The sequence below is a fragment of the Agelaius phoeniceus genome, chromosome 1 (assembly GCF_051311805.1).
Source record: "Agelaius phoeniceus isolate bAgePho1 chromosome 1, bAgePho1.hap1, whole genome shotgun sequence".
NCBI lineage: Eukaryota > Metazoa > Chordata > Aves > Passeriformes > Icteridae > Agelaius > Agelaius phoeniceus.
The window spans coordinates 61,567,398-61,586,635 of NC_135265.1; the positions used below are offsets into that span (position 1 = coordinate 61,567,398).

At 38.6% G+C, this 19,238-nt stretch overlaps 1 protein-coding gene across 2 annotated transcripts in view; it reads left to right on the top strand.

Moving 5' to 3' along the window:
* The window catches only part of DCDC2 (doublecortin domain containing 2), a 56,457-nt gene extending 39,824 nt beyond the window's left edge, over positions 1-16,633 (top strand). For both annotated transcript variants that reach the window (XM_077180024.1, XM_077180030.1), the window contains 3 exons: positions 1,159-1,259; positions 12,374-12,712; positions 13,997-16,633. In XM_077180024.1, the coding sequence (XP_077036139.1) occupies positions 1,159-1,259; positions 12,374-12,712; positions 13,997-14,104 (548 nt within the window). In that variant the 3' untranslated portion in view covers positions 14,105-16,633. The remainder of the gene's footprint in view (positions 1-1,158; positions 1,260-12,373; positions 12,713-13,996) is intronic.
* The last annotated feature ends 2,605 nt before the right edge of the window (positions 16,634-19,238 follow it).

Below are 19,238 nucleotides of genomic sequence, written 5' to 3' on the forward strand. Positions count from 1 at the left end.
CCTCAGAACATGTTCCCAGGGCAAACTTTTCCCTTGGCTCTCATAGTGATGAAAAAGTAACTGGAAAACTACTGGAGTAGTCAGTGCTGACTTTTTACATGGATGGACTCTGGATTTCTCTAGGTCTTGGGATTTTATTAATTTCCCCCAAAGTGGCTCTGTGCTACACTAAAGCTGTTCATTTAACAGCATGCAGCAATGTAGATCAATTTGCATGGTCAGTTGACATTAGCAAGGAAGAACTAGGAGGCAGTCAGAAACAGTGGAAATACTTTTTTGTCTTTCTTACTGTAGTTACATATTATGTTGGATATGGACACATCTTTCTAGATCAATGGAGAGAGATGATTTTGAGTAACTTGTGCCTTTAGTTTCTGGGCTGTTTTCAGTTCAGGGGAAAATACAGAGGATTGTGCATCACTTGGAAGTTGTTTTCTGTATGTACCTATATTCACTTTCCTAATTAGCTGATACCATAAGACTTGTGCTGGAAACTTCAAAGACCCCGAGTTACTTCTTATACTCAGGGAAAAGAAATTACTTAAACTAATGGTGTAAAATCTCTGCAAAATGTAACAGTTAATCCTTGTATTCCAGGAGTACATGCCTTTTAATGTGGATGCAGACTTTCAGCCATAGCTCTACATGCATGTGCCCAGAGTTGAGGAGTAGAGCTAATCCAACTGTTTCTCTTAATCTTTTAACCCTAACCTGATTCAGCATGTTTGTTATTGATTCAGAGACTGAAATTTTTGATAGATGTATATTGTAATGCTTATTATTAAAGGATACTATAATTGACTGTAGAAACAGAAGTGTTATGTTGTTGTTGTTGTAATGCATCTAGTTCGGATTCACTCTGGACCTTTGCCCAGAGTGAAGGAACTTCAGATCCAGGATTTTGTTCAGTTCCCTTTCCCTTTGCCTTTTTTCCCCCCTTCCCCAAGTGGTGTAGTATGTAAGTATTTGTTGTTAAAAGGAAAGAAAAACCAATTGACAGCAATGGGAGGCTGAAGACTTGAAAGAACTGTATGGGGAATGATGGGTCAGCTCAGAAAGCTGTTCTCAGGAACAAAATTAAATGTGCAGTTCAGTAGTTGAGCCACACTGTGTCACCATTGGACTTCACTTCCTTCCACTGTATCTTTCCCATTATAGGTGAAGATATTTACAAAGCCAGAGAAGAGGGGTCTGAAATGTGGGGGGCAGTTGAAGTGCAAGAAGATGAAGATACTCTTGTGGAAGTTCCACTGGACCAGGTAGTGATCAAGCTTTAAATAAGTGGTTTTACCTTTTTTTTTTTTTTTTTCCCCAGGATTACAGATTGTGTGTTGTTTCTCTTCCCTCAATTTCTTTCAAGTGTACAACATAATTCTGTGGGGATGACTGTAAGCTCAACAATACTGCTTCTTTTATGGCAGCTTTAGCAAATCCCCCTTTCTGTCTTAATATGTCAAATGTTAGTTACCTTTTCATCAGCTTCAGAACTGCTCTGAGAGCTCTTTACAGAGCCTTAGAGGATCAAGACTCCCTACTGTTACATCCTCCCAAATAAGTTCACCTGAATTGCAGTCTCTTTATACTGGTAGAGCAGTATTCCTGCAGTCCTGGACCAGAACAGGTGCAGATTTGTCTGATTTTTTAAAGCTGACAGCACTTTGTTGGAGCAACATGGTTCTTCGTTGGCCAATTTTTTAATCCTAAGATTTATGTGCAATAAATAGGTCTTGATAACTAAATATAAGATTATATCTCCCTTTTTGTACTTTGATTTGCACTCCTGTGGACTGATATAATACAAGGAGTAGGTAAATTGAACCTAACAGTAACAGCAGTTACTGTCCTTTATCTTGCTTTCAGTGTAGACTTCTCTATTTGTAGGAGGAATTGGAAGAAGTGTGGTAAGTATGGGGAGGAAAATATCCTTAATGAGGGCGGAGACTGGATTTGTGGGCTAAAAGGTAGGTGAAAAACCAGTTGGCTAATTTGGTGAGATTTAAAAGGTCAGCTGGTTGGGATTTAACTGGCACCTATTTACAGATTGTGGTCCTCATGGTTTGATACTGGATCTGAGACATTATAATATGTTCATGGGTCACACAGATGATGGCATGGGACACAGCCATATTCAGGCCCAGCTGTCATTATCAGGTGAATGCAGGGCTGTCTTTCAGAGCAATCTCAACAGCTTGAGGGAATAGAATGACTTGAGCCTCATGAAGTTCCACAAGAAAGAGAGGTACAAAGTTGGACACCTGTAGTGCAGTTAACTCTCAGTGCAGTCTGGAGACAGGTGGGTTAGAAAGGAGCTGCAGAAAGGCCGTGCAGCTCCTGTGGTTGGCAAGTTGAGTTGGTGGTGCTCCCTGTGCGGATGAGGTGGACTGTGCAGGCTGGATAATCAGTGACCTTGATGAAAGATAATCATCAAGGTCACTGATTATCTTTCTTGACTTGGCAACCTCAGAGATGCCAAGTCAAGAAAGATAATCAGTGACCTTGATGTGCACAGCCAGCACATCAAAATCACTGATTATCTTTCTTGACTCGCCATCTCTGAAGTTGCATCTCAACTATTTGTCCAGCTTTGAGTCTTTCTCACCAGAAGAGAGATATTTAGAAGATATTTTGAAGAGATATTTAGGAGAAAGTTCAGCACAGTGACAAACAAAAAAGTTATGGGCTAGAACTTATAACAGTATTTAATTGCTTACTAAACAGTGCTTACTATTTAGTTGGCTGATTTTTTTTCAGTTTATTTGTATTATGTAAAAATACTAGACATGTATACCTGTAGCTTGTGTTCTGCTTTTTAACACAATACCTGAAGGGAAATAGATGTTTTGTGTTCTGCTTTTTAACACAATACCTGATGGGAAATATGACCTTATTCGCCACTTTGAAGACTGACACCTTACCATCTAAAAAAAATACAGATTTTATCTTAGGCTCCTGTTGCTAAGAAGGATCATTCTCATTATTTATTCACTTAAATGGGAAGGAATGTTACTCAGCTATTTTATAGGCATTGTTCTTGAAAACCCACGAATCAGGTGATAGAGGCAACAAGAACAAGACTGTCTTGGTCCCTGATAGAAGGAATGCTACAGCTGTGTCTTCTCACAGCACATACCTGCCCCAGCCTCAGAGTCTTATACAATGAACACCATAGGGCTCATCAGCCCTGTTAATTGTGGTTGTCCTGGTGAGGTGTAGTGATAATTAGGATGTGTTGTGTTATATTGATAGCAGTGACATTGGGGAAGAACATGCCAGCTGTTGTCTTAATCTTTGTTTCTTATGACATCCTGAAGCACATCCTACTCTGGTCTTGACAGTGTAATAATCAAATTCAGAAATTATTAGCCTGTTTATTGGCCTCTGGAGGTGTGTAAAGAATTCCTCTGGGTAGTGTAGAACATTTGGCTGTGTAAATTGGGTTGTCAGGCCTTAGTTTTTAGGCTGTCTTCATATGAAATCCAACCCTGGAACCAGCTGCCCTCCTTCTCCACAGAGATCCTACAGCACAGGCAGTAGCTCTGTGTGTCTCCCCAGTTTTCCTCTGCCTGCGGATGGTGACCACCCCTAGGGAGGGGGAAAACGCTCTACTACTCTGGCAGTGGAACTGTTCACATAGCTGCCAGTGAGCATCAGATATGCTGGCAAGCTTGCAATGCTAGGAACTTGCTAAATACCTCTAAGCTCATGTATCAAGGTCCATTCATCATGTTCAGATGGAAATATTTTTCTACCAACAGATTTTGCTATCTGGACAAGGAACTGCAAGCAGTTGTATTTGATGGGGAAAAATATTAAAAAATCAGGCATGCACACTACGAATAATCTGATTTTCATGTTTCCATAAAAGCCAAGCAAAGCACCAAAATTTATTGCAAAACAAGCCATGGTTTATATATAATGTTAAAACTTGATGTATAGTTTCCTTGGTAATCTCACAAGAAGCCATGTCCTTCTGAGTATCATGGAGTACTTTTTATTCCCAGATAACTAAGGTCACTCTAACCTTAGAAGCATTTAGCATTTTGCATGTTCAGGTTCATATTAATGACCATTTAAAATTGTTTTAAATTCTGTCATGTAAAGCTTTTTAGCTTTTTCTTATCTGCACTGCAGTGTCTGTTATTGCTATAAATATGGGAAAGGACAGCCAGCCAGGGCTTGACTATCTTGCATAATGCATAAATATTTACATGCCAGCTTTCACTAGAATGCTGACACTTCTGATAGGCTATCATTTCCATCAGCCACATAAATGAGGTGGTGAAGACAGAGCTTAATTTTTTTTTCTTTTTATGCACCTTCTCTGTCTTGCTGTTTGAAATACACAGTTGAACAAATGCCAGATTAGCCATTAACTAAACCTAGTGTTATACTGGCTAGACTCTCACTTATGTCCTGTTCAGTAAAATGCTGTCTGCCAGCTGAAAACACATTAAAAGAACAGGGTTTGCTTTACTCCAGACTAGCTGACAGTTGTAATTGAACATCAAGGAAGAAAAAATGAATATTTTGCCTCAAACCAAACCAGATTTTTCTGTTCTATATTCTTTACCAAGACTTCAGCTCCCAAATACAAAATGATTAGTTTCTTCTTTTGACATGCAGGCTTACTCCAAGTTGGTTGTTTGCATCACTGTGTCAACATTCATGGGGACTGATGACAGACTATGAAATCAGTTGTGCAAATAGCAAGGGAACAAGGTGGTTCTTGACAGGGAGGCAGCAAAACAATAGTAGTTTCTTATTGGAGATAGTAATTAAGTGTGTTACTTTGAATTTGCTGGTAATAATGCAAATATATTCAAAGTATTGAATTCAGAGAAAAATTTCTAACTTTTAAAGCTTTCAGAAAAACCTACTCTTTTTCTTTCATTCTCTATAAGTTCTAAAATACAAAAGCAGCAGTTTCTAGTGATAATACTGAAATAACACTGCAAGTTTGCACTTGCAGTGCAAAACAGCTTATCCATTTCCATAAGCATGGTTGTTCTCCCATGCTGAGCCCTTGGGGGTTGGAGTAAGCAGGAGAGTTATGAGACCTGAAGTTATCCAGTGCACGACCCCATGAGGAATGCAGGCAAGTTGTTGTGCCAGCCTGCTTTGCTGTGGGGCATATGATACTGGCTATTAAGATGAGATGTAGAAAGAAACTCCATTTGGGGTTTGGTTTGTTCTTTGGGTTATTTTCCCCCTCCAGATTCTTCATCCCCATCTGCTTATCTCCTTCTGTGTTTATTTGTAAAAATTTTTTGGTGATAAATTTATCTAACAGGCAATGGTTTGGAGTTTTTCTGTAGATGTTCACATTCTTGGTCCTTTCATTTTCCATTTGCTTTCCAATTTTACAAACATGTCCACTGATTAATACAGTGCTCCACTCATTATTTCCCATTTCCTGGGCTTTGATGTGATGTGAGATTGTGTATCTCTCCTAGGTGAGCTGAAGCTGGAGTATATCATCAGTAGCAGAAAATTTTCATCTTTCACTTGCAGTTTTCATTATGGAGTACACATTTTGCTTTAGAGACCCAAGATTCACCTCAGTGAGCAGAATAAAATGTTTATCTTCCCCGTGGCCGAAGGCAAAATGTTAAAGTTTATGTTGATTCAACATTACAACAGGCTGACTGCTTGAAGAGACATTCTTTGATTAAAAAGGCTACAACTTTTCACGAGGAAACATTTTGCACTACATCAGTAAGGATTTCAAAATGGCATTTGGAAAGAACGCATGCAGAACTTCTTATGGTCAAATTTCACTACAAATGATGCAGCTGTAATTTAAGCCTTATGAATTTTGAGTGCTGACAAGCCAGCAGATAATATTTTCTGCTGCATGTTCTTCTTTCAGCTCCACTGATTTACACTTAATGTTGTTATTGTTTGTCTGTGTGAGATAGGGAAACTTACTCTGATTGGTTCCTTGCAGTTCAGAATGAGAAGGGAGATCTTTCCTCGGTTTCTGTGGTGCCTTGAGAAGGCTGACCTAGAATAGAGGCTAAACAGAGTTAAAGAATAAAGTAGGAATTTATTAAAAGGCCTTGATGGATACACCTTGGGCAGTACAAGAGCACCTTCTCAAGGCATCATCTGCATTGGGTAACTGTGACTAATGAAGTTGTAATAGCAATGCCTGACCTTGTCCTTAGAGGCCTGTGTGGCCAACATTTGAAGGGCTTTCACTTCTTCTGAGTGAAGCCTGGGAGTGTAAATCTCTTGTAAAACTAGTTCTGATACCACTTTGAAAAAAGTTTCCTCTGTGTAACCCTGTTTTCAAAAATTTCAGCAATCCTACAGCAGGCAGTTTCTCAAATTGCATAACTTACTTGCTTTAACTTCTATTTTTGCAGTCTCAGTAGGACTTTTTTAAAAATGCTTAACAATTTTATCATTATCTACAGGTATGCTCAGCAGATCATACTATATTACAGGAAGTGAAGTTTAGACAAATTTTATTGAAAAATTTGCATGCAAAATATTGTGGGAAAAATAAACTTAAGTGTCACTGAAGTAGATGGAAAGAAGTATTTTTGACTTAGTAACATATTAGAAAATATTTTTCTAATTTTATTATAAGATTGTAAAATCTTTGAATAGTTTGGGTTTAAAAGGATCTTTAAAATCATCTCATTTCAACCCCTCTACTACAGGCAGGGACACCTTTCACTAGACCAGGTTGCTCAGGGCCTCATTATCCTGGTCTGGAACACTTCCAAGGATGGGACATCCACAGCTTCTCTGGGCAACCTGTTCAAGTTTGTCACCACCCTCACAGTAAAGAACTTCTTCCTAATAGCCAAAACAGCCCTGGCCTCTGTCAGTTTGAAGTCATTCCCCTTGGTCCTGTCACTACATGCCCTGCTAAAAAGATCCTCTCCAGATTTCACAAAGACCCCCTTCAGGCCCTGGGAGGTGCTGTGAGGTGTCTCTGCAGCCTTCTCTTCTCCAGACTGAACCTCCCCAACCCTCTGAGCCTGTCTTCATAGGAGAGGTCTATGTCCCTCTTATGCTGGGGGCCCCAGAGGGCAATGCTCAAAGATACTGGCTTCTCTATTGTGGCTGCATTATGATTAAGGAATGAAGTATGCTTTCACTTAGTAGACAATGAAACCAATGAAGGGAGTTTGAAAAGCTGTCTTTTTTCTACACCTCAAGTTCTTTAGTTTCCATTCATTCTAGTTGGACTTCTGGGTGCTGTGACGTTATGAAAAATTAGACACTGTGGATTCAGGTGCTGTATGTATTGTAAAAAAAAAAAAAGTAATGGCACCCATCTCATGAAAAAGTTGGAGTTTAAATGTTGTAGGGATAAATACTTTTTGCTTTCAGGAACAGTGCGTTTTGTGCAAATGTAGGAACTATGTGGGAAGTGTAAGACAGTTGAACCTTAACTATTCATTTGCTTGTTTTCAAGAGCCTGGGTTTTGTAAATGATGTGGAAGAGAAGAGGGCTGCTGTCACTTAGCAACACTTTCTGGTTCAGGAACAAAATGTTTCGCTGTTGGAATCTACAATCTGCAGTGCTGCTACAAAACATTCCTGAGTAGGAGCAGGGGAGCTCTGTTCTGGAGAGCTTTGGTGCAATTGAAGTCAAGTGTTCCTGCTGCTGCATTTGTGAGATGTATTAATGCTGCTCTTCATGACCATTAAGATTTTTGTTGTCTACCTCATTGTTTGTCTGCTGTGACCATTAGCCAAGTTTCCAAACATTTCCAAACAACTTCAATAATGCAAAATTATGTTTTATATTAATGGTACAAAATAATTTTTGTCTTAAATTATTTTTTCATACTGCACTTTTCAGTATCAGTCATGTACAAACCTTCTGAGAGGTTTGCATTAGCATCCCTAGAGGAAAAGAAGCCAAATGCTTCAATGTCTGAAGATTTCCTGACTTACTGCTTTTGAGTGATGATGGCATTTGGTAATGTAGCTCTTAATGAATAATAGCATGATGAGTGTAATTAGAATACGTCTTTCTTTTTTAAACACTCTGTTTTTGCTGAGATTAAAAATACTGTCAAGCAATTCTTGAATGCAAAACAAAATTGGCTCTGTTTCTCATCAACCAGTTAGTTAAGTCAGGAGGTTTCCAGAAGGTGAGCTGGGTCTGTATTTCCAGCAAGAAGCTGAGAACTGCTTCAGTTTTTCTGCATGCCTTTGGTTGAATATGCTTTTCAATGTACATATATAAGTCTTTTGTCAGTGACTCTTTTTATTGCTAGACCATGACAAGCAAAGAACTCTTCTCACATTCACACAGGTATGGTTTCAAAACTAGTTATTTTAAGTAATGTGCTTTCAATTATGAAACTGCAAAAGCATCACCTTTGCTTAGAAGATGAATCCAGCAATGCAAAAAGGAAGGTTGATTCCTATTTTCTTTGAACCATTCAAAAGGCAAAATTACAAACCTTATTATGGTTAGTTCTGGCTATAGGAGGAATGGGGATAATCTAGCACAGTGGCTGGAAAAGCTCCCTGATCTAGAATTCACTTGACTGTGAAAATTACCTTAAGGAATAGGAATACTTCTCCAGTCCAAGTTCAAGTTTTGCTGTTGTTTTTTGAGGTGTAGATGGGACTAAACTAATGCAGGAACATTTATTCTGTAGTTCATTATAGTATCCATGTTCAGTTACACTGGGCTACAACTGGCTGGCTGCTTCCAACATGAATTTTTGATGTGCTTTTTATTCTCTGTTACAATCCTTGATATCCTTATGATAACTGTGTTACATAGAGGTGATAGAGGCCCTCAGACCTGGAGATATATCCAGAGCTGTTTCTCTGGATTTGAGATGCCCTGAGCTTTTATAGGAACCACAGATGTGAGGGACAACTTCCTGTGAGCCAAGACAATGGCTGAAGGCTGAACTCTTGACCTCTGAGCAACAAGAGGAGCAGTCCCACATTTGTCTGGGGTATTCATCCAATTCATTCCATATAGGAAGTTCTGACTGAGAATATTTTGATTATTTAAAAGATGACTGATGAAAAGCTAAAAACTAAGATGGGAAATGTCGCTGCTTCCTTATCAGTATACAAGGAAGTTGCTGACTTGAGTCTGATAATTTCTGCAAGGATAGGTAGGTCGCATTCAGCATACCTGTTTTGCTTTCAGTGTGCCCATCCTGGTTTATTCTGACTGAGGGAGCACAGTTTGTGGTAATTTTGATGCATATATAATAGGCAGTTTGTGCAGTCGTAGGTGGAGGTATGTCTGGACTGCATCAAATTCAATGAAAAGGTTCCCAATGACACCAGGGGACTTTAAATTACACCCTGACCCACCAAGTACTTTAATGTAGGCTTTAGTTCAGAATTTCAGGATCACTGCTATCACTGAAACTGTTCAAGAAGGTGAAGTTAAGCATGTACAGCATTTACAGGCTTTGCACTATTAAGACCTCTGGTTTTCTCCCTTTTCCTGTTTTCTCCCCTGCATGTATATATGCAGATAAACATTCTCTTTCCCTAAATATGAAAAATCCAAAATTTTCTTAGTATACCTCTTTCTCAGTGAAGAAAGTGTACTTAAAATAGAAAATGCTAATTTATGCATAGTGAGTAGGTCAATAAGATCTCAGTAGAAAGTATCACTCTTTTTTAATGTAAAGAGCAATGTACTATTTGGTGGGTGATTTTGGCCTTCAGTTTCCTCCCTATAGTCCTGTCTGCTGTGCAGTCTGAAATGCACAGTCAGTGGTCATATCCACATTTGAAAGGCTACCTTTGACTCTGCATGCAGAGGGAACTGTACCACATTTCAGATTACCTTGTGAAAAATAATGAATACTCTTGTATAACTACACAATTACCTTGTGAAAAGTAATGAATCAATGTTGATTTTTAACTTGTTTGAAATGTCCATTCTTATGTAGTGTAGCTTGAAAAGAGATTAAATTAAGAATGTCTTTTGCTTTCCAATTAGCTGAAAACATGGCTTTTTATTTTTGTCTGTAATAATAATGACATTGTAGTAATATGCTCAGCTATCTTGAAATATTCAGTTACTATAAAAACATTATACTTGCACTGATGGGAGTTGTTCTACTCATCTTGTTTTCTACTATTATTTTTCCTATAATTTAGTTTGATTGATCAAGTTAAATTAGTTGGAATTGGAATGTTATTTCATGCCTGTACTATTCTCTGTGAGCTTTCAGTGAGTTTCTGGGCACAGTTCAATAATGCTGTGTTTATATTCTATGTTGCTCAGATTTAACTCTTCAAAAATTTGCATCCACATCTATTTTAGACAGATAAGGTCAAATGAATCTAGCTAGCATAGCACTTTAGGAAATCACTGTACCTCATATGTCCATTGTGCTTCCATGCCAAAGATTGCTTCCACAGAGTGAAACCAGTCAAAGCATTGGGATGCATATGTTTACACCATGGCATAAAGCTTACACACTTCTTCTGCAGTCCAGAACGAGCCACCATCCTAAAGCCACGCAGGCAAGAGCATATATTCACTTCTGCTTGTACCCACTACCAAAAAGCTGGAATTGTAATGTCTTGGATGACTACAACAGTTAACTGAGAAAGAATGTGTTGACTTTTCTTATCCTCTCTTCATTTAGTGTGTGTAATGTAATGGCAAGCAGATGTCATTAAGTAAAACCAAACACATTTTTAGTTAGTGGTGTCTGGTGCATGTAATTTGTCCCACCCTCCCCTGTTTCTGCTCAGAATTCAGAGCTGCTAATTTCCTTAGCAGAATGAAAGAAAATTAGTAGATAACACATCTAAGAGTAGCAGGTAACTTCTGAGAATTTATGGATCTACAGATTCTTTGCTATTTTTATGTGCTGCAAGTTATGAAGGTTGGATCAAGTTTGCTTTGGATGGTGCCTTCTTTGAAGGTTTCTGTAAAGACTTGGCTTGGTAAAGTTTCATTTTAGTGGTAATAAGGCCAGTTTGATGTTACTAGATGAAAGTGAGTCAGAAAGGCTTGAATAAAAAACACATAGAAATGACTGTACTTCAAAAATCACGTACGGAGACAGTATTTACCTGTTTGTGTACCCACATACTATTCCTGGTAATTCCATATTCTGTGAATTATTGCAACACAATAACTCGTTCATTTTGCAGCTGTGCCAATATGGCATTGTGCACTGGCATAATAAAGTTGTCTGATGTTGCTACTCAGATATCAAAGGAAGATCAAGATGTTTCATCAAGAGGCATCAATAAATTCTTGATCTTACTGAACTGGCTCTTATTAATACGTTGTAGGTGATGAGAGAATTCTTTTGAAATGTTATGATTAGTGAGAAAAAGAAATTTTTAGAAGACAACTTCTCTGTTGCAGATAGGTGCTTGCATAAAGGAGCTACTGAGGAGAGCAAAATTCCAAATAGTTTTGATTAGGAGATATAATCTATTGCTTGTATGCTTTTGATTTAGAGTCTGATGAGGCTGGGTGGGAGGCAGACACCTTGTCACTCCTGTGGGATTTTTTCACTTTATTTTCATTCATACCTCAGCTCAAGTATGTAAGTAATCTTGGCAGGTAGGAGCATTGGTGGACTGAATAGTCAGGTGACTCTTCAAAGCTGAAACTGGAAGGCAAATGACAAAGACCAGACAATTTGTGCATCCATCTCCCAGGCTGTCATGAGATGATGCTGCCAGCAGCTTTATCCGTAGTGAGTTTCTGATAACTCTTCTACAAGGTGAGGCAAGATCTTGTTTCTTCTGGCTGCTGGTCCAATTCTGTGTAGGAAAAAATTGCTGCCAATTGTCCAGCAAAACCTAACACTGTACACAGGGATCTTTGGGAAGGGAATAATGTCTTGGAAGTGACCAGTGGTAGCTCTACCTCATCTCTCTAACCACTTTTCTGTGTATTCAAAGAAGACAAGACTGATGGTCATGGCATTTTCCCACAGGTAAAATGCTTCTGGGGGAACAGTTTGGAAGCTAGTAATACATGATATTTTCTTGTGACAGGACTTTATAAACAAGTATGTACTAAATGCGAGAAAGTTAGAGAACCTGGAATAGATGGAACAGAGTAAGCTGTTGCTGTGTCAATTAAATTCAGTTCATTCCAGTTGTTTTGAGTGTGATCAAATGGATTAAACTCCATGTAATAAATATCATGGAGTTTAATCCATGAAAATAAATCTCACCAACACATTTTGGAAATGAAGAATAAAATGGCATTATGGGGTGTAAGTACAGGAGCATAATTTTCTGTCCATGTAGACAAACCTCAAATTAGCATACTTACTCCTCAGTAATGATGTAATTGTGAATTTGATGTCTGTCATGTATCAGAATTGCACGGAGCATTCTGGTTTAAAATGCCTCATAATGCTGCTGCTTTTCCTTTCACCAGAGACCAGCAGAAACTGTAGATGAAGAAGAAAATGTAGAAGAGGAAGATGACAGGGGAGAGGAGGCATATAAAGGAGAATATCCAGAAGTGAATGGAGAGGAAAGTGGGGAAACTGTTAAAGAAAGAATTGAAGTGGAAAAAAATGAAAAGAAATTAAATGAAAATTATGAAGATGAAGCAGGAGAAACAGAGAATGTTGACCAAGCAGAGGAAAAGGAACTTATCCATTTAAATGGCAAAAACAATGAAGGAAATGGTGAGGGAATGGAGCATTTGAACTACCAAGGTGATCTTCAGCCTGAAGAAGAAATAAAAGAGGATTCTGGCAGTCAGAACCAGGTGAATGTTTATTCTTTCAAATTTTCTTATGTCATTCAATTTTCTTTGTCATTCATCTCAACCTTATGGTTCTCATCTGCTCTCTAAGTAGTGAATTTCTGATAAAGTCCTGAGACCATTTATGAGAATTTTGGTTTGTGGAAAAGTTGTTTTTCATCTGTACAGATCAGTTACATCAGTAATTACATTATATGCCCTCTGACTGAGAGAGCAGATGTTTCTCACTATTTGATGAATCTGCATCTTCTACTTTTCTTAGTATGCTGAATTTTGAAAAAAAAAAAAAAAAGTAATGAAAAAAAATTCTTGCAGTTTCCAGAAAAGCAGAATCATTATATATTTCTACACTACTTTGTCTTCTAGGACAGAGCAGATGGGTGTGTTCATGACACCAGTGCCTCATTATTTTGGTGAATTGACTTTCACAAAAGTTGCATTTCATAAAGAGCTTTTGCCATTGCTTTGTGGAAGTTTCATCTCTTTTTCTTAGAAATTGAAAAATACAGTGGATATGAACAAGATTCTTCAAAGCAAGGGGCTTTAGTCAGTTTAAAAGCAAATATTCTGTTAATTTAGGATACATGGTAATATGCTGTTGGCTTAGATGGAGGGATGCAATCCACATAAATAAGGAGAAATCCCCTGACTGTCCAATGAACTGACCAGCTCACAGAGTGTGGGAAACAAAGTGTTTTGTTTGATGGGGAGAATCCAGGTCTGGGAAGAGTGGGATTCATGAGTGTCAGAAGCAGAGCAAATTGCTGCACATTCCCTGCCTACAGGCTGCTGAAAAAGAGCTTCTTCCTCTGCATCCTGTGACACTGGGAGTGGTTTCTTGAACTTTGCAACTGGGCTTTCTTCTGTTCCTCTATGACACACAAGAATATTTTTCAGTTGAGAGAATTGAGTAACATGACATTTACTTGGGCTCTGAATTTATTCTATGCTTCATATATTCAAAACTTTTTTTTGTTTTAGATAAGCTAAAGTTATTTATGGAAATGGAGAAAGTGAGTGAGTGTTCACTTTAAATGCATATGTGGGTAACTGGATGCTTGATGAAAAACCTGTAGGGGGGAACCTCTAATGTGAGTGCTTTCTCCTTTGGAAGATATATAAGTATAAAATAAATGAAAATTTTAACATGATCACCCTTGGAAAACATGTTTTTCACATTAAGAATACCTTGTGGAAATTTTAATATGAGGTGCTTAATTCTGTATTGAAATGAAGTGAAATCTTTGGTACCTGATGATCTTAACAGTGCCTGTCCTTTTTCCTGAGGTTGGTCCTGGTCTTGAAAAAGCATCCACAAGTCCAAGGGTGACAATCACCAGCCCACAAGAAAGTGAAAAGAACGACCAGAGCAATGACTATGCCGCAGTTGCATAAAGAAGAAAAACGTCATGAGCAGAAAATGAAAAAGGAAAACACTTTAAATATAAAGCATGTAATATTTTGTGATTGCTAAGGAAGGAGGGTTGAGTAATGAATGGAGAGATGATGATGCTCTATGGACTGATGAAAAACAAGCATTTATATCTACTAGAAGAACATAGAATTATTTTTACAGGGTGAGATTTTCTGATAGGATTAAAGTGGGGGGGAAATACAAGAGAACTTTATAGTAGTATTAGAAATAAATGAACTATTCTGTGGTATCAGATAGTTAGCAGCAATAGAACAACCACAAAAATTACACTCTTCCAGGGAAAGGAAAAGAGACACACCCAGATTCAATGTCAAAACTTCTTTGTCAATTTGTTCATGAAAAGAAACTATTTTTCACCTTTTAACTAGGACATGTGTAGTTTTTCCTCTAAAATTCCACATGATAGGTATAATTTCCAGGTATAACATTAGGACATAACTAGAATATGTTCCTCACCTAATGGATTTATGCTCACAGAAAATGGTTTACTATAATGAGGGACCAGTTCAATGTTAGTAAATAGTCTATTTTCAGTGCATTAAATAGAATTATTAGGTTTTGCATGCATAAACAGCACTTATTTAGCACTATGAATACATGTGGACAGCTTGCAATACTGCAGCTTGTTTCCATTTAGAAGAGAAAATTTTGTTGATTGTCCTGCACTGATTCACTAATAGTGAATTATTGTCATCATGAACAAAAAAGCAAAGGAAGAGTACATAGTATATTAGTTTAAAATTTTGAATTTGGATGGATTTGTAATTCAGTGAAAGGGAAGCTTACTTTATTAATGAGATAAAAAAAAAAAAAACCACACATGCCTGGATTCGGACTGAAATTTCCATGAAACCATTGCTGTTGTTGGAGCCATTTTAATATGTGAGACATCAGGATGAACCCACCCAGCTTTCTGTAAAAGTCAGGAACAATTATTGCATTTATGAAGCCTTTGCATAGCCTTAATGGTTGGAAGTGTGTCATCATCCTTTTGAGCAAGCTGTCTCCTGATATGCTGTGGCTTAATATGCTTTAGTAAATAAGGCATTGATCCACAGTATTAATTCTCTTAATGACGCTGATTCCATTGCTCTTATCATTTCTCTGTTAGTAATGGGAATAATTTGTAGTTCGTAGAAATACAGTCCTGAGCATAATTTTATTAATTATACAAAAGAAATAGTGGGTTTCCTTATCATTAATGCTAGTAAATTATTACTATAAGAAACTCAATGTCATTTTTGTTGATTTCATGCCATTAAGACAAGAATTACATTTATGAACAAATTGAAGTTGAAGCACTGTTTAAGGAATGTGAAGAACAATTTGTCATAACTGACACTCGAACAAACATCTTCCCTTCTTCTACTAGTTATTAAGTATATTTTTCCAATGTGATAGAAATTTGTGGAGATCCTTCAGCATATTTCTGTGCTTTGGCAATGTAGGTATAAAAGACATGTTAAAAAATGTATGAACAGGGTTAGAACAGTTTGTCCTGTCACATCTCTGAATTGTCTGTGAAACCTGTAGCTTATGTTGAGCTGTCTGACAAAGATCGAAGGGAACATTGCATTTGTGATCAGTTCAAAATAAGCTCCTCATTTAGCCAAGCTCTTAAGCAAAGTATGCCTGCTTCTCTCTTTTTTTTTTTTTTGTGATCGTAATTAAGCCTATGCTCGAATATATTTGATTTCTCTAGGATTTAAAAATACATTTATAGTTAAGTAGATGTAAAAACCAACCAAGTCTTCCCCCCAGCCCCCCCCCCCCCCCCCCCCCCATGACCACCAAAAGCCTGAAACAGAATGGATAAAATAACTATGGGTGATAGTGAGGTAAAATGACACAGGCACAGGTGCCTTTATTGTTGGTTTCTATTTATAGCTTCTGAGTGCCAGTAGTTTCTGTCATTTCTTTCCTTTCCCCAAAAGTTTGGTATTTTCCACGCTTAAAAGACTAACACATATCAATAAGAATAATTTAAAGGATTAAACTAAATTCTAGGGAAATGTAATGTTATCATTTTTCTTCATAGGAACATGAAATTCCTGTGAGTGTTACTCAGCTTTGAAAATGTTTTCCCCTCTGTTCTATTGTAAGAAAGACAGGATATATTTCTTCAAAAAAGCAAATCAGACTGTTTGGAAATAGAGATATGACCATTTTATCATTCACCTTGCAACACTGACAACATGAATTTTGTATCAGGTTCTTTTATTTAGGGAAACTAGTTTATTCCTAACAAAAAATTCTAGTAGAAATTTAACTAGAAAGATACAGGTGGTCTTGCTAATAGTTTCTCTGTCATGATCTGCTGCGTGTCATGGCTTACCTCAGTTTCACCTGAGAAATACATTATTTTGTAAAGTTTATGTAATGTTATTTTATTAAGCTTATGTACAACAATTCTGAGAGTTTTTTAAAGAACTGTTTTCTTGTTTTGCTTTTATTTTTAAAAATAATTTGCTATTAAAGAGAACTAGTACCGATATTCCTATGTTTTCTGTCATATTTGTTTGATATTAAATCTGTTTGATGTTAAATCTGTCTTTGGGTTACTGACTTTATAAATTTGGTGATTTTGCACCTGATAGGATTCTCCCATAACTAAAACTTACTTTAAAAAACCTCCCAAAAACAAAAACAACCGATTTGGTAGTTTTCCTATTGCAACTGTGAAAGAAAATACGTAGACAATGTAGCTGATACATAGTTATAAATGTAAGACTATTGGTGCAGCTACACTTGCTCAGGGAGTTTTTCAATGTCACAGTTCAGGTTAGGCCTGGGTTATTGGGATGTGTGCACTGTTCAGGCAATACTCAGCAAATGACAAGAGTTTATCTGTTCACTGGCAGCTCCTGGCAAGATTACCAAATTTCTATGTGTCTCCCTGCAGAGATTCCTAATTTCAGCAAAGCAATAAAGCATAGGCTTAAATCCTATAGGGCTGCAGTTTTCATTGAATTTTAACTAATGCTCTGCTGCCTTGACATGTCAGAGCCAAAATAAAGTTAGTTTGTGGAAAACAATGAGTGAAAATAAGGAAAATATAATCCCTGCTCAGTTTCATCTAAAGTACAGTGAAACAAACCTGTGTGCAGAAGAATAAAAGAGTGAGTGTTCTGATCACTTGAAAATACAGGGAAAGGATTGTTGCTGGGCTATTTTAATTGATTACCCCAAATGTACATTAAAACAACAGTTAGATAATAAATGTAAATACCGAATGAAGTATCTCCACGAAAGGTGTGTTTACTAAGTAGTTGCAATCAAAATGATTGAATGGGATACACTCAAGGATGTTTTGTTCTGGATGGCTGACAGCCTTCAATCCAAGTTTTGATTAAAAGAAGTGCTGTGAACATGGCAAGAGACAGTGGAGCCACCTGCTCTCTGTAGATTATTCTGTGTGTGCACCTTTGTATCCATCAATTTACAGATGTGTGTGAGTGCTGAAACTGCAGGCATTTGCTGCGTGCTCACACACACTGCACACATAACTCATGTGCATATATAATAATTTAATCTTCTTATAACATTAGTGATGGGAAATTATTATTGGTTGTAGCTGAAATTTGCTAAAATTACACAAGATTATATAATCTTATATATATCAAAACCTAGCAGTAACTTCATAAAAAGGGTGATGTATTTTCTTATGTTGTGTGTACACTTCAGTGCTTTGCTCAACCAAGCTCAGAAGTCTTGAAACACTGAAGTAAAAAGGAAATATTGGCCTCAGAGCTACTGGAAGCTATGGGGGCCATAAAGAAGTGGACAGGATTTGGAAAATTCAGGAAAGAAAGTGCAGATCTAGAGTGTAACATGTGACACCAAAACATTGAAAGGTCTTTAGTATTAACCTCGTGAGTGGAAAAGTCCCCCAGCACTGTCAGATGGGGCTGTCAGAGGACATTGCTTGGGACTGTCCTGCAAGAACCAGGCTGTACTTAGAAAGCCACAGGTGAGTCTCCATCTGGAATCTACAGCCTGACTGTGGTGGAGCTGGGACCCTCTGCCTTCCTGAGCTCTCTGCCCTGCAATGTGGAGACCCTGGGGGGACATTCCCTGGTCTAGAGAGACACAAGAAGCTTGCCTCAAAAAGCTCTGTTAGACCCCATTGGCTCCTTTCCCTGTTCCTATGTCTGTTGCTATGTTCCTGAGCTACACCTTCCCTATTCCCTGACTTGCCCTCACCTTTGTACTGCCCCGAGACCAGGGTCAGCCTGCAGGCCCCTGCAGAGAGCAAGCCAGATCCTCTGTGTGGGGGTGCTGGGACCTGAACATCTCACCACATGGCTGAATTAAACATCTGAGGATATTATGCAAAGGTCCTTTTTGCTTCTTTGCCCTGGACCATGCTAGCAGCTATTCAGACTGCTACACTGCAAGGCAGGTTTCTCCCCCCAGCGCTGCCAGCATGGTGGTGTTCCTGGTGGCTGCCCACCCACTCCACATCTTTAGAGACACTGCAGAACCTTTCCTCCCTCCCTCACCCCACTGGCTGCACATTCTGGGGGCACAGCCCGAGGAGGGTGAAAGGCAGCCCTTTGCATCTCTGCCAGGTGCTCCACCAGCCTAGACAAAGGATCTAGGACATGGAGGTGCCCCCACCCCTCCCTGCTGGCAGGCTGCCCGCTCCCTGGCCAGGCTCTGTGTATGGAAATCACGGAGTGCAGGCCTCCTGCCAGCACTGCTCCGTGCCTCCTGCTCTGTCTGGTGGCTCTTGGCTCCCACTGACCCACCTTCCAATGGGCACTGGCATGGAGCTGAGGAAGGAACTGGCACAGGACTTCTCTCCAGTATGGCCAGTGTCTGTCTTGCACAGGAAGCCCAGAGTTGGACACAGGTGAGGGGAAAGGTCACCTCCCTCCACCTGCTGCCAGAGCTTTGCCTACTGCAGCCCAGGGTTGCGTCACCACCTCTGCCCCAAGGGTGCTTTGACACCTTTGAATTGGGGCTCATCCTGGGGTCCTCCATGACCTAGCTGTTTGCACAGCTGCTTCAGAGCTGGCTGTACCCCAGCATCTATTGCTGCAAGGGTTTGTCCCTCCCTGGTGCTAGAGACTAAAATGGTTTTATTTATGG